This window comes from Glycine max, chromosome 17 (assembly GCF_000004515.6).
Source record: "Glycine max cultivar Williams 82 chromosome 17, Glycine_max_v4.0, whole genome shotgun sequence".
Taxonomy (NCBI): domain Eukaryota; kingdom Viridiplantae; phylum Streptophyta; class Magnoliopsida; order Fabales; family Fabaceae; genus Glycine; species Glycine max.
The window spans coordinates 11,390,947-11,404,784 of NC_038253.2; the positions used below are offsets into that span (position 1 = coordinate 11,390,947).

The window sequence follows — 13,838 nt, forward strand, 5'->3', positions numbered from 1 at the left end:
AAAAATAGTATATCCTATAATAATTTTATAATATAACTTATTTACTTCATGCTCAGAATTATTCGTATTTGAATTAGTTTATTTAGTGATTATTTTTTTCTCTTAACTAATTTCTAATGACTGAATCAGTTTATTTTTTACTCACTGTCATAATGTAAAAAAAAAATAGATTTTCAACTCATAAAAAATATCATTCTACAAGTATGAGTTTTTAAGTCATTAGTTGAATAAATATATAGACAAATTTATTAAATATTATAATATTTACTACTTTAGACTCATGCTTGGAATGATTTATGATTATTTAATGGTATAAATTTTATAAATTTTTTATGCTAACTATATATAAAAATTAAACTCTTAAAAAATTATATTACGGTCATTTCTTTGTCTATTAATAATTAACAGTTGGTTTTTTGACAAAAAAAAAGCTTTTTGATTATGGAAAAATTATTACATGTTCAAGATGAAAATAGTTACGTGTCATTTGAAAATCGATCCAAATGGTATGATCCAGAATCACATATATGATTTATCGTACTTAGGGCTTTGAGGTTTGTAGTCGTGGCGTTCTTGTATTACATTGAGATAGCGTTATGATTTGCTTGATTCGTAAGCTGGGTTTATTATAATATATTCATTATGTTCTTTTTTAAAATTGTCGAATTTTAAAAGTGTTTTGTTTTTATTTATTTATTATTTTCAAAATTTAAGATAATATTGATTACACTGATAAAGTCTAGCACAGTTAATAGATTATTGAATTTTTTATGTATAATAATTTTCTAATCATCAATACGAAGAAGATTTAATTAGAAGAAGTAAAACTCATTTTGGTGATTTTTATGTCTCTAAAAGTTGACTATAGAGATATTTTAATTTTATAAAAAAAACATTAATTATTCTTTTGATAATTATATCCCTACTTTCCACGTAATATTTAATTAATTAAAACATATTTTTTTACTGTAAAGTATAAATGAATAAGGGTAGAATAGAAAACTTCATAACCTTTACTAGAATAAAAAAAATCATTACACTTTTAAATTTTTACATAAAATTTTAAAAGATAGATACAAAAGAACAGAGGAAATATTTTCTTTAAAAAAATGAACTGAAGAAATATAACAAAACCTATTTTAATTTGGAAGCAATTAATTATTCCATTAACATATCAACTAATAATAAAAAATTCATTACTTGATCTAACAATAGGTTGAAAACTTGGGGATTTGCCTCCTTTAAACTGGTTTAGGTAAAGTATACAATAGATCTTAGTCTTTTAAAAATAAATAATGATTTATATTTTTCCATATATATATTGATCATTGATTTTTTAATTAGAAATTGAGATTTATTATTTTATTTTTAACAATATATTTTTTAAAAATAAAATAGCAACTATAAGGATATATAGAATGATTTGCTCACGAGTCGGCACCCAAGATTGGGTGTGTATAAGTCCTTTTCCAGTAAACAATAATTTAAACGCGCAACTTCAAATTTCAATAGATGGTTGACTCGTAATTTCTATTAAGGCTGCGGAAAAAACAAACCGAATGCAATTGGCAAAGGTGCACTCTTTTGGCGTATTATCGGCAATTAGCATGAAACCTGTGGGCTAGATCAGCGTATCTCCAAGAAAAACCATTAAATATGGAGTAAAGTAAAACCATTATTAGGCTAGTAGGCCATTGGAGGACCAGCTTTTCTCCAACATTTGCGTTCATCCATGACTCTCCAATGTGCCATTTGGATTATCTCGTTATTAACACCACAAGTTTAGATATCCTATGGTTAAGTTTATCTAACTAAAAGAGGAACCATCATTTTCATCCGAACTCTACAAAAGAAGATTGTATACGACAATAGATAGCTTAGCATAAACGCGTAAATTCGAAAAAGTCACCTCACAATGTTCTTAGCAAAAAAGAAGGAAAGACGTGGATAAAATTCAGTAGTAAATGTTGACCTCAAATATGGCTATTAAGTATTGAAAATTGCTAAATGTTAGGGTTACGTATGAATGGAATTTCCATAAAATCACCCTTGAAAAGAGAAAAGTAAAATTTGTTACGTTTTATCGTCTACTTATATTTTCTTTTTAAAGTTTTATACTGAATATCATTGTTATTAAGTATTTAGTGTGTTTAAAATTTATAAAGAAGTGTGAGTAAAAACTAAAAAAGATTGCATATTTTTTTTTGAAAAAATAATTTACAAATAAAATTTTGATAAACTAAAAGACATAAAATATTATTATATAGTACGCGTTATTGTCTGTTGAGGACAAGTTTTAGAATGGTTCCAGTTCCAGCTTCATCCAGAACGAAGGAGGGGCCGGGATGAATCAAAACAAATAAAATCACAATTATCATGTCATGAGTCGTGATCATATTTGACAAATTGCTTCCTGCTGAAAATGTGGATCTAAGAGGCCAATGTCATAGAAAATAGCAGCACCTGCGATACAAATACGTTAAATTTAATATTATGGTCGTTAATATTGAATACTAGATCATAGTATTGACTTTTGGGGCTGATTATGATCGTGATATACTCATTCTCTTCCATTATCAGCATTCCAAGCTATGCACCTGTGATGGAATTTTAGTGTTAATCATTATAATATCTATCTAGGACAGAAAATGCAAAGCATATGTAGATGTATTTTTCTGCTCTTCAAAAATGTCTCTAACTGAAAATGTCAATACTACTCCAACAAACATTCTGTCAAATTAATAAGAATCACTCCTGATTTTAAACCTCAGACTTGGCCATAATTTTGAAAAGATTTGAATAAATAAGATTACTTTTAACTCTTCTCTCCTCCTTTTCTAGAATCACCGAAGTTCTTGATAATCTCAAGTCTCAACCAGTAGGGCAAGCAATAGCATATAGACAAGGATACATGAGCTGTGCTGTGGAATACAAGCTAATCTAAATTAAGCGCAAGTGGTTGATGAAGAACCATAAAAGACAACATAGATTGTGCATATTAATTTGGCATGCAGTACGTGGGTTTCTCTGGAAAAAAAAAAAACATACAAGTGTTTTTACAAAATTATTAAAAATGCTTTTATTATATTTAGTCAGGGGTCAGGACAACTGCAAGATCAATGAGGCAGTTTTAGCCTCGAATTATCGAAGTTATTAAAATTTTAATATATTTTTTTAAAAAATTATTATTTAATTTTTTATATTTTTAGGTGATAAATTTTATTAAAATGTGATATATTATATTTTACTGTTGCTACAAAAAATTTAAATTTGTATTAATTGAATAATTAAAAAATGCGGATGAGAATGAGTTGAAAAGAAAAAAAAAATTATTTAATTAAAAAACAAAGATATTACAAGAAGTACAAATAAAAGAAATTCATATTCTACTAATTAACTTATATAAAAAATTATATTGTTTTTTAAATATATGCATTGTTTATAAAATATTATTGATAATACTTGTATTTTTTGTTATTATTGAAAGTAGTTTTTTAAAATTATAATTACTTAAATCTTAATATATTATAATAGAATATTACGAATACTTAATTATAAATCTTGGAACAATAAATTTGTATTCGATAAAAAAAATGTGGTCATGATTTTAAAAGTTCTAATCATGGCCATTTTAATTTTTAGTGTCTTTTAATGAGTTTTTCTTAAAAAAAATTACAAAAAAAAAAACTTAAGCATGTAATCAGAAATTCCATCTTTTAAGTTTATATTTTCAAAAAACTATCAATTTAAAATCTTGAAAATATAAACTTAAAAGATGTTAACTCCTTAAATATTACTGTCAAACATGCAATAAATTTTACTTTGTTTAAAGATCTTTTAAGACTTAAAAGAGCTCTCATTAAAAACTATAGGTTCGGACGGAATGGTACGAACTCTTTCCCTGGAAGTAATTAGTGGGTATATCGAGAAATATATTTGAGCAACCAGGAGTAGTCATTATCAGTCTCTCAGCATATGGTTGGTGCACCGATCAGTGGACATTGTCATTTCATTTAGCATTTGTAAGAAGATTCTTTCAAACTAATTGTGGAATTGTATTAACAGCCAAGAAACTGTATCACACGCGTATACGACAATTTTTCAGAAATCCCACGAAAGTAAAATTTGCATGTGCTGTCGGGAATATTAATTTGTTTATTAGTATTTGATTCAATGGGGGGGGGGGGGGGGGGGGGGGGGGGTGTTCTGTTAGTTTTTTTTCTGAAGTCCAAAACTCACAAAATATTTTTTTACATTATTGAATCAAAAGGTTTAATTCTATTCATTAATTTGGTAATTCCCGTTGAAATTAAAAGGAAATTTTACACATGATACGATACCAATTCTTCCGCTAAAAGTTTTGCCAGTTGTTTGATTGTACTCACATAGATGCAAATAATCGTATAATCTATAGTGATATTATCTATAAACAATAATAAGCATGTAGGGTAATTTATTGATGGAACCAGCAAACCATTTCCCATCATGCCTCATAACCAAACCCATACCAGTAGATCCGTGTTAAGAAGTTCAATTAGTTTTATTTTCAACCCAACCATCCGCACAAGGTATCTATCACACTTTATTCCATCTTGTTTGATCATAAACAATGTTAGCTGCATTATGCGACCTTCTAAAATTCTTTTCAAACTTATCCTGATCTTCTCCATCTCTACATTTACCAGATTGTCGGAAGATAAATTATTTGGGTTTATTTGTTTTAAATTTTGATAAAATTAATTTTAAATTATTAGAACCTATAGAAATCCGTATTTGTTATAGGTTAAAATGTATGTCAAGGTATGAAAAAATGATTATGGAAGATTACCACCACTTCTTTAAAGTGCTATAATCTTATCCCCAAAGCCTCAGCTGAGCCCCATGTTATAAGAAGAAAAGCCCAAGCATGCCAGCCCAGCAGAGAATGTCGAAATGAAAACCCAGTCAGTTGGCCCGGCATGTTTGAGTTGTGCTACAGCAAGGTTCCATCAAAGATAGTTTGGGCTTTAAAAATCAGCTCAACAAAAATAGGGCTGTTGCTTCCTGCACCCTTTCTTGGCTTCCGTAAAATTACATTGTGGATTGGCTACACCTTTTGCCTTCTAGAATGGTCATTCTGTAAGGTAACAGACGAAAAAAAAAACATTCCAAAAGGGTGCAAGAAGCAATTATTGAAGTGCAGGAAGCAATAACCCAAATGTAATTCCAGGAGAGGGGGATGTTTAACTTTTTAATCATGTAAGATTTCTTTTTAACTACATAGAGTGCAGAAGTGCGTTTCTTTCCTCGTTTAGAAATTACAACTGCCAGACGTGAGTCTTAGCCATCACAAATGCAATTTCAGCATTCTAGAGATGTTCGGAGGCAGATTTGAAATGTGAATCAAAAAGGGCAATGGAAGTTCAATTTGAAGCTAATTGGAGTAGCTTTTGTATCAATCTAAAATAGATTTTCTATTGTACAAATGTTTTTTTTCTTCTCAACTTTGCTCTTTCCATTCAAAAACAAACCCAACCTTCTCAAGAGTTCTATTCCCCTCACTCGCATTCTTTTGATTCCCATTTAATAAATGGTGAAGCCATAGTTAGATAAAGGTGGAGTTCTATTTCACTGATAGCAGCCTTCGTAGGAATGTTTTTTCTGAAAAATGTTACTGGAAGTGAAGATGGCAGTATCCTTATCTGTTGTCCTTCAAGTGATTTATGAAGAAAATGTTAGTGGATAGCTTAGAGTTTGAGATAGTGATTTTGTTTCTCCTTGCGAATCGCTAATTAAGCTAGGCTCTCACCAAATTCTGATGAACCACTTTTAACAACTCTATTTATCTTTAAAATAGGACTCTTGTGAATTGTAAATGCTTACTTTTAAAACCTTTTAGGGTTCGTTGATGTGACAGGTAGAGGAAGTTGAAAGTCAAAAATTAAGTTTATTTGTTAACTTTAATTTGTTTTGTCGGGTGAGACCTGAATGACAATTGCATCTATTTTTAACTGTCACTGCCAAAATCAGTGATTGAGTATATTAACACCAATTTTATAAACTCATTGATCCAAAATCAATTCGGTAAATGCATATCCAAACACATGCTGGGCATAATACTTACTCACTCCTCACAATAGTCACCATAAGCATTAGCATGATCAAAAGAACAACCAGATTCGGCTCTTCTATTCCTTTAGATGGTTTCAGCAAGTCCTCCATGATCCCTTATTTTGAACTACACAAAAGCACAAATAAACGTAGAAGAACAATACATCAAACAAGAACTTCTCATCCGATCGTTGCCTTGGATCTACCTATGGTTCACCACCAAGCTCCACTCGCAGATTGTCATATGGATATACTTTGGGTGCCTGATACAAAGAAAATAACAAAACTCAATCAACATAAGTACTGGACAGCTGCAAAATAGCACTGTATAAGAAGCTTCAAAAGACGAAAATATCAAAAAGAAGGTGGCCATTAATACAAGCAAGAGTGCAATCAGGATACATGGACTATAACAATGACACAAAAAGGACAGAAACCTCCATTAGTCCATAGACCATGACCATGCCCAACTCTAGCAAACAAACTGCACTTTTCTTTCAACCAAACAGAAAATTAAGTTCAAATTTAGCTTCAGACAAAATTAAGAATAGCCATGATGAACTAGGTGAAAATCCAGACTATTTCAATAGAATCATACATGACAAAAATATTGGATATAATGAGAACGCATGGGGAATGGGGAATAGGGAACAATATCCTATCATCTGAAAGCACACAAGTAACAGTAAAGGCTTTCTTCAATCTTAAAACATACAACAAAATAATATCCTGTCATCTGAAAGCAACACAGGTTAATAAAGGCTTTCTTTAATTTTAAAACATCTAATAACATCTTCAGTCAGCTGCTAGGTTCAAATTATGATATATGATGTCATTATGATTGTCAAAATACAGACATGTGATTCTGTGTGTTATGCAAGCTTGAATCTCAGAATTCAATCTGCAAATATGGATGGTTTGCATGCTCAAATATGAACTCAGTGGTCAGCACAATCATGACATCCGATGCACCAAATCTGGCAATAACCCAGCCCAAATCCAGAGAAAACCCACAAAAAACTAGTCCTTCATCCATACCAGAGCAATTGAAATTAAACCCAGGAAAAAGAAAATCTTAGCCCTGGGCTGATACAAATTGCAATGAGCTCAACCGGAAGTCTGGACTTCGGTTTTATAACTGCCAAATGAATGTCAAGACATTAAAGCTGCAACTCAAGTCCTGGGAGGACCGGGTGCGGCAATTCCCCCAACTTCTGGGTTCCTTCTGCTTCTAAGTACTGCATTTCTCCCATGTTTGTAGGTCCCTTGGTGATTACATTGTTATTTGGAAGTGGAAGTGACAAAAGGATTTTGGTTCACTATAGCATCAAGGTAAGGCTGCTGCCTGTGATAGGCCCATAATGAATCTGAGTCTTATCAAGAGATTAGATTTTGGTCCCTTCTCTCTGTTCTGTTTATTTTAATTAACTCCATCATATTCCATTTTTATGGTGACAGTCTAGTTAGGATGAGACATTTTATTATTATGAATGTCTTTAACGTTAGACAATTCTTTATTTGTGAGCATTTGAATATGTAAAGTTACTATAGTATAAATTATTTGTCTTGTGTCTACTACATTCAAATACAGCAAGCATCCCACCATAGCGTGCACTGTGCTGTCTGAGATTATAAGTATTAGCAGTAGGCTCAAAGGATCTAAAGTATAAGAACACAACAACTCAAATCACCTAATAAGCAGGGAATGAGAATGATGACATCCGATACAATCGAACTTAATACCACGGCCAATTTTCCATAAAATATATGATGAACAACTATTATCATAGAATTGGAATCAGCAAACATCCTAAAGGCATTATAAATAGCTAAATAAAACCCAATCAAAGTCTACACCAAGCATAAATACACAGGAATTGTGCAGGAGAAAATTGTTAAAGTAGAAGACTCACAAACGGTGTCTTGGAGGCTTTGTCATTCCACACAGCCAACAATCCCAGCGACGCGAAAAAACTCAATCCCCCACACAGCCAGGCCAATGCTTCATACTGGTTTCAAAATAAAACAAAATAAAAAGTAAGAACAATTGATTTCACGCATTAATATTATCCTAAATTTTCCATACGTAAAAAAAAAAGTTACCTTTCCGACAGTGTCAGCAATACGATCTATACACGGTTCGGGAAATGCAGTGCCGTTGTCCCACAGGAGTTCCTCATTCATGGGAAGCTGAAACCCCCAAATTCAAAAGAGACATTGATTTTTAGGGTTTTATAAAATAAAAATTGAATGTGATAAGTTAAGAGAAACATACGGGTTTGTCGGGAACATAGTGTTTGCCGACGGGGAGGCCCATGCCGGAGCGGAGGCGAAGAGAGGAAGCAACGGATCGGTAAACGACGCCGTTTCCGCCTAAGATCCTCGATGCTGCGTTCGTCAATCTCCCTGCCATGGTTGATGATTATTTCCTTCTCCTGATTCTTTCTACCCCTTCTTCCCTCACAAATCACAACCCAATGTTACTGTCACTCACTGATGATACGACTTCGTTTTGGGGATTATTATTTTTATTGTTTTGTCCTTCAGTTTTTCTCAATTGGGCTTTATTTTTTTATGTATCAATTGTCAATTGGACTGGATCTTCTTCTTTTTTTAAAGGGGGCTTATGCTTTCAACCCATGCCTATATCCACAGTCACATGAAAATATACATTGTTTTTCTCCTCAAAAAATATTTTTAAAAATAAATATTTCTAAGGAGGAAAAATATAATGAACTCAATTTTACTGCGGAAAAAATACAATGAACGGTTGTGTCCGAAAATTCCATATTTTGTTATTGTATAATATTTGTCGACCTATTGTCTTATGCACATGCATTCTAATTCTCCTAATCATAAAAAAAAAAAAACATTCCAAATTAAAATCAGGTATTGTGGACTGATGAAGTTGATTGAAACTGTATAAATTGAAGACAAAAATTATCAATGAAAATTTTTATTTTTTATTGTTTTCTCAAAATCAATATCGAAAAATATAGACAGATGATTATTATTCACATTATAGCATTTTGTATATCTCTTGCATTGTACAAATTTAACTTTATGCTTCTTATTTTATTTGTGCTAAGTATTTAACTAAGGTCACATGAAACAATTTGGTTAAATTACAATTTTTAAACCTCTTTTTTATATTAATTTACGATTCTGGTTTTTTTTTTCTCCCTACAATTTCAGTCTTCAAATTTTTTTATAAAAAAACATCAAAATTTTAGTTAAATTTTCAATGTTACATTTGTTTTATTTCTTTTATTTTTGTTCAATTGAATCTTAAATCTAATATATTTGTTACATATTTGTTTAAGGTACTATCAAAAAATAAGATGAATTTGTTTAAACTTAAAAAAAATTAAAATAAGCATTTTTTTTAGAAACAAATATGATTTGTTTCTTAAAATAAACTGAATTTTTTTAAAGCAAAAACAGCTTAAATAAACAAACTAAAAAATAAAAATAAAAAATTTATTTTATTAAAATAAATATTTATTTTAACAAATAAATTTAAACAAACTGATTCATAATTTAATTAAAGGTAAATTATTATTATTATTCAATTATATCTTTATCTCTACTTAGTTTTTAAAATGTTATATAATTGTGATAAATAAAGAAAGTATAATAAAATAATATTAAATATTTGAGATATATGTAAAAAAAATAAAATTAAAGGCTAAATTGCGTGCACCTATCCGATGTGTTAGTGCAGTACCAAAAGACTGAATTGAGGCACAAAACCTGGCAAGTATATAAAAATGAATTTTTACTTGGCCAATTAAAATCATAGAGGAAGCAAAACACATCACACAAGACACGGGCCAGCACTTGACGCACAAAAACACTTGCACTGCCAGAAGGGGGCAGGGACTAACACTAACAGCAGCAAGTACTAATAATTTAGGTCAAACCATATCATCATGGGGAGAAGAACAAAAGAAAACTTAAGGACAAAAAAGCAGTAACCGGATATCCACGTGACCATCACAGAAAATTCAAATACCCAATTGAGTCTGCACCTCGTGGATGGTCTTGGCAGAGTCCTTAAGCCTCTGTGTCTCCTCTTCATTCAAGTGCACATTGGTCACACTCAGAACCCCTCCTCTACCAACAAGTGCAGGCAAACTCAGGAACACTTCTCCATCGATCCCGTAAAAGCCCTTAGCCAGAACAGACACAGGGTGGATCTTCCTCTGGTCCCTGATGAAGGACCGTGCCAAGTTAGCCACAGAGTACCCAATGGCCCATGAAGTGTACCCTTTCAGCCTGATCACTTCATAGGCACCATCTATCACTGACTTGTGTATGTTCTCCAACGTCTCTTTCTCATACCCAATGTGTTGGCTCTCCAAAAAGCTCAGAACCGGAACACCCCCTATGCTAATGCTAGACCACAACGCCACCGAACTATCCCCATGCTCCCCTACTATATATGCCTGCATTCACAACTTTCTCTCATTCTATAAGCTTTACATAGTATGCACAAAATTAAACCATATCCTACATTCATAATTTCATGATTTCAATTAGTAAATTCATAATTTGAATTTTATAGGGATGCTTGAGTTCACGTCCATTGTACGCACAAGATAGGCTCTTGATCTGTTGGGAAACGCCGTTTCGAACAATTTGAACGGTTTGTCAAACATATACATATTTTGAAGGAGAAAATTCTGTTCAAACCATAATGATGGACCAACAATTAAATTGAAACTGATAAATTAAGAACAACTCATACCCTCGTACCAATTAATCAATTCAGATCGTAATTCTCTATCCTAATTTCATAATATGAATATATATATTAATCCCTAATTTGAAAGTACAGAAATTTATAACATTTCATTCATGCACATTTCTAAACTAATTAAGCTAGAATCCCTGGTTCCTAATTTGAATTAAGAATTTCATAATTAACAAGTGAGATAATAATAATGTTAAAAATATACAACTCATTATGCTAAAATAATGTGTATTAAATATCATTCATGCATACTGATTTAATATATTACTCCTTATTTTACAATTTTAAAAAAAAAAGAAAAAAGAAAAAAGAAAGGGGAGTGACGTTGATTGACCTGTACGTCCTGAGCGTTGAGGTCGAGATGATCGGCGATGAGGAAACGAAAGCGGGAAGAGTCCAAGTTGGTGCCGGAGCCGATGACGCGGTTGGAGGGGAAACCAGAGAGTTTCCAAGCGACGTAGGTGAGAATGTCGACGGGGTTGGAAACGATGAGGAGAATGGTGTCGGGGGAGTAACGGACGAGAGGCGGAATGATGGCGCGGAAGAGGGAGAGGTTCCTCTGGAGGAGGTTGAGGCGTGACTCGCCGACTATCTGGCGGGCGCCGGCGGTGACGATGCAGAGGTCGGAGCCGGCGGTGACGGAGGAATCGGCGGAGGAGTTGATCTTGGTGCGGGGGAGGAAGGCGGCGGCGTGCTGGAGGTCAAGCATCTCGCCGCGGAGCTTGTCGGTGTTGGTGTCGACGAGGACGAGCTCGTCGGTGAGGTCCTGAGTGAGGATGGTCTGCGCTATGGCCATTCCCACGTTGCCGGCGCCGATCACGGAGATCTTGTTGTGGCGCTTGGTCGGAGAGGGAGGAGCCGCGTTGGTTATGGGCCTGAAGAAGGCCTGGGTTAGGTCCAGGCCGCCCGGGCCCAACGTGGAACCTGAAGCGCTCTTGTGCATTATTATTATTATGAAGAACGAAGATGATTAAATGTGTTGTTGCTGCAAATGTAGAAGAGAAGGTAAGATGAGGGTAGATTTTATAATAGATGGATAGAGAGCGTGTGGCTGAAGAATAGTGTTAGTAATAGTAATATTCACTTCTGTGGTATGGAAGGGAAGAAAAGAAGAACGGTTTTGGACTAAATATACAAGAGGAAAAGCTCCACCTTCTTGTCGCAAAAACTTCAAAGTTCAAACTTCAAAGAGGAAAGTGTCGTCCCATCATCACACTATTTGCTCCACGGATGCTTCCTGTTTGTTGCTATTTGCTGCGTAGTAATAACCTTAACCAATACTTTCTATTGTTAAAAAAAATTAACAGTTAATGCTAATAATCAGGATTAAATTCCATTAATCAATTTTTTAATAAGGGAAATGCTATTATAACCTACTACCATTAAGAAGTAAAAATGAAAAACAAAATATTAAAAAGTATCATTGTTGCACCTCTATTTCAATGTTTAATGCATTTTTAATGTGATTTTTAATTAAAAAAACTATTTTGAGTTCTTTAACCAGTAAATTAGACCAATTTGTTGGGATGATTGGCTCTTTTAGAAAATTAGACCAATTTGTGGGACGATTTGCTTTTCAAATAAACCGATATACACCAAAATTGACACACACAAAATATTAACTATCAAAATTAAAATTACCAGCATAGATTTAAAAAATTGGTAACAACATACATTGCTATTTTTATAAACAAAAATGCCTTTTTCTGTTATTTGAATTGATTCTTTTACTCCTTTTGAGACTAGAAATCCGTGTTCTGACTTCCTAAGGTTGTACTTCGTGTTGATATTTGAAGTTTGAAACATTCACACGTTCAATTCAATAATTATTGGTGAATGGTGAATATACTTATCGATTAATAAAAAATAAAATCAAGTTGGTTTTATGCACCGATTTTTATCTTCACTAATTCACCTCCTATTAGAAGAGTTGAGACTTGAGAAGTTCACCGTCTAATAATTATAGATCCATTGCCTACTACATGGCAGCAACTTATGTACTGCATCAAAATTCAATCGGAGAGTGAAATTCAAGTGAATTAGTGAAACAAAGTTTTGAGAGAGAAAATACCCCTCTTCCCTCTGGTGTGCGTGTGTGTTGTGTGTAGAACAAGTGCCAAACTCTTTTTTTCTCTCTCATTATTTGTCCGCTAGTTTACTAAGTTTAGTGTGTTTGGTTTCAATTCTTCATCTCACTGATATCAATATTTTCCCCTCGTTGTGTTTAATATTCAACTCCACAAAATGTTAATGCCCAATGGTGTTGGTATCCTTTGTGCTCAGCGCTTACATTTCACGACTTTAATTATAACCATCCCCATTAAAGATGTAAAAAGCCAATAATGGGAATCTTTACTAGAACAAAAATGTCAGCACATAATATCAATTCAATAGGAATCCATTAAATTCATTTAAGACAACATCAATGCAATTACTTTCCTTCAAAAAAGAAGAAGAAGGAATCTATTAAATTAAATTAAATAATTTATTAGGTAATCTTAGTCGTTCACAATTAATGTTTAAAAATATCTCTGATTTATTATCATGTACATATAATATAATATTAAAAAATTATGGTGCATATGATCCTAAGGCCTTTTTTAGTAGAGAAAATAGACTGCATAGACTGAAATAAAAAGAACAAGTTAAAATTGACGAAAAATAAAATAAAAATTAAAAGGTATTTGGTAGAAGAGAAATATAGAATAAATGAGTAGAGAAATGAATAAGAATATGTGAAAAATAATACAATGTGTTCCATCATTTTTTAAATTGTTTTCACCTTATTTCTCCTCTTCCAAACATCATTTTCATCTTCCCTTCTCCCCCTAATTCCTCTATACCAAACAGGTTATAAAGAACTATTTCGATCAGTTACTTTTAATCTCTTTTGGAAGATACGTTGGCACTCATAAATGGATTATCTCTTCACATTACACACTAGTTAGAATTCAAACCTCAAACCATATGTTTACGAATATTGATTTTAATG

At 32.4% G+C, this 13,838-nt stretch overlaps 2 protein-coding genes across 2 annotated transcripts; both read right to left on the reverse strand.

Moving 5' to 3' along the window:
* Positions 1 to 5,981: 5,981 nt before the first annotated feature.
* LOC100306514 (NADH-ubiquinone oxidoreductase ASHI subunit family protein) lies at positions 5,982 to 8,593 on the reverse strand. The gene is made up of 4 exons (NM_001349710.1): positions 8,366 to 8,593; positions 8,194 to 8,280; positions 8,004 to 8,099; positions 5,982 to 6,353 (listed from the first exon to the last, which is right to left on the reverse strand). Exons 1-4 carry the CDS (start codon positions 8,501 to 8,503, stop codon positions 6,297 to 6,299), a joined length of 378 nt encoding a protein of 125 aa, NP_001336639.1. The 5' UTR covers positions 8,504 to 8,593; the 3' UTR covers positions 5,982 to 6,296.
* A 1,258-nt stretch (positions 8,594 to 9,851) lies between these two features.
* Positions 9,852 to 12,094, reverse strand: LOC100803035 (L-lactate dehydrogenase A). The gene is made up of 2 exons (XM_003549861.5): positions 11,181 to 12,094; positions 9,852 to 10,538 (listed from the first exon to the last, which is right to left on the reverse strand). The coding sequence occupies exons 1-2, from the start codon at positions 11,787 to 11,789 to the stop codon at positions 10,098 to 10,100; spliced, it is 1,050 nt and encodes a 349-aa protein (XP_003549909.1). The 5' UTR covers positions 11,790 to 12,094; the 3' UTR covers positions 9,852 to 10,097.
* Positions 12,095 to 13,838: the final 1,744 nt, after the last annotated feature.

Bases quoted from the DNA above. Each gene is read 5' to 3' on its own strand.
- LOC100306514 (NM_001349710.1), bottom strand. From the start codon at position 8,503: ATGGCAGGGAGATTGACGAACGCAGCATCGAGGATCTTAGGCGGAAAC. The intron at 8,100-8,193 runs GTAACTTTTTTT...TTTTGAAACCAG, and splicing joins TTGCTGACACTGTCGGAAAG to TATGAAGCATTGGCCTGGCT. The intron at 6,354-8,003 runs GTGAGTCTTCTA...TCTTTGTATCAG, and splicing joins AAGCCTCCAAGACACCGTTT to GCACCCAAAGTATATCCATA.
- LOC100803035 (XM_003549861.5), bottom strand. From the start codon at position 11,789: ATGCACAAGAGCGCTTCAGGTTCCACGTTGGGCCCGGGCGGCCTGGAC. The intron at 10,539-11,180 runs GTCAATCAACGT...TTGTGAATGCAG, and splicing joins TCAACGCTCAGGACGTACAG to GCATATATAGTAGGGGAGCA.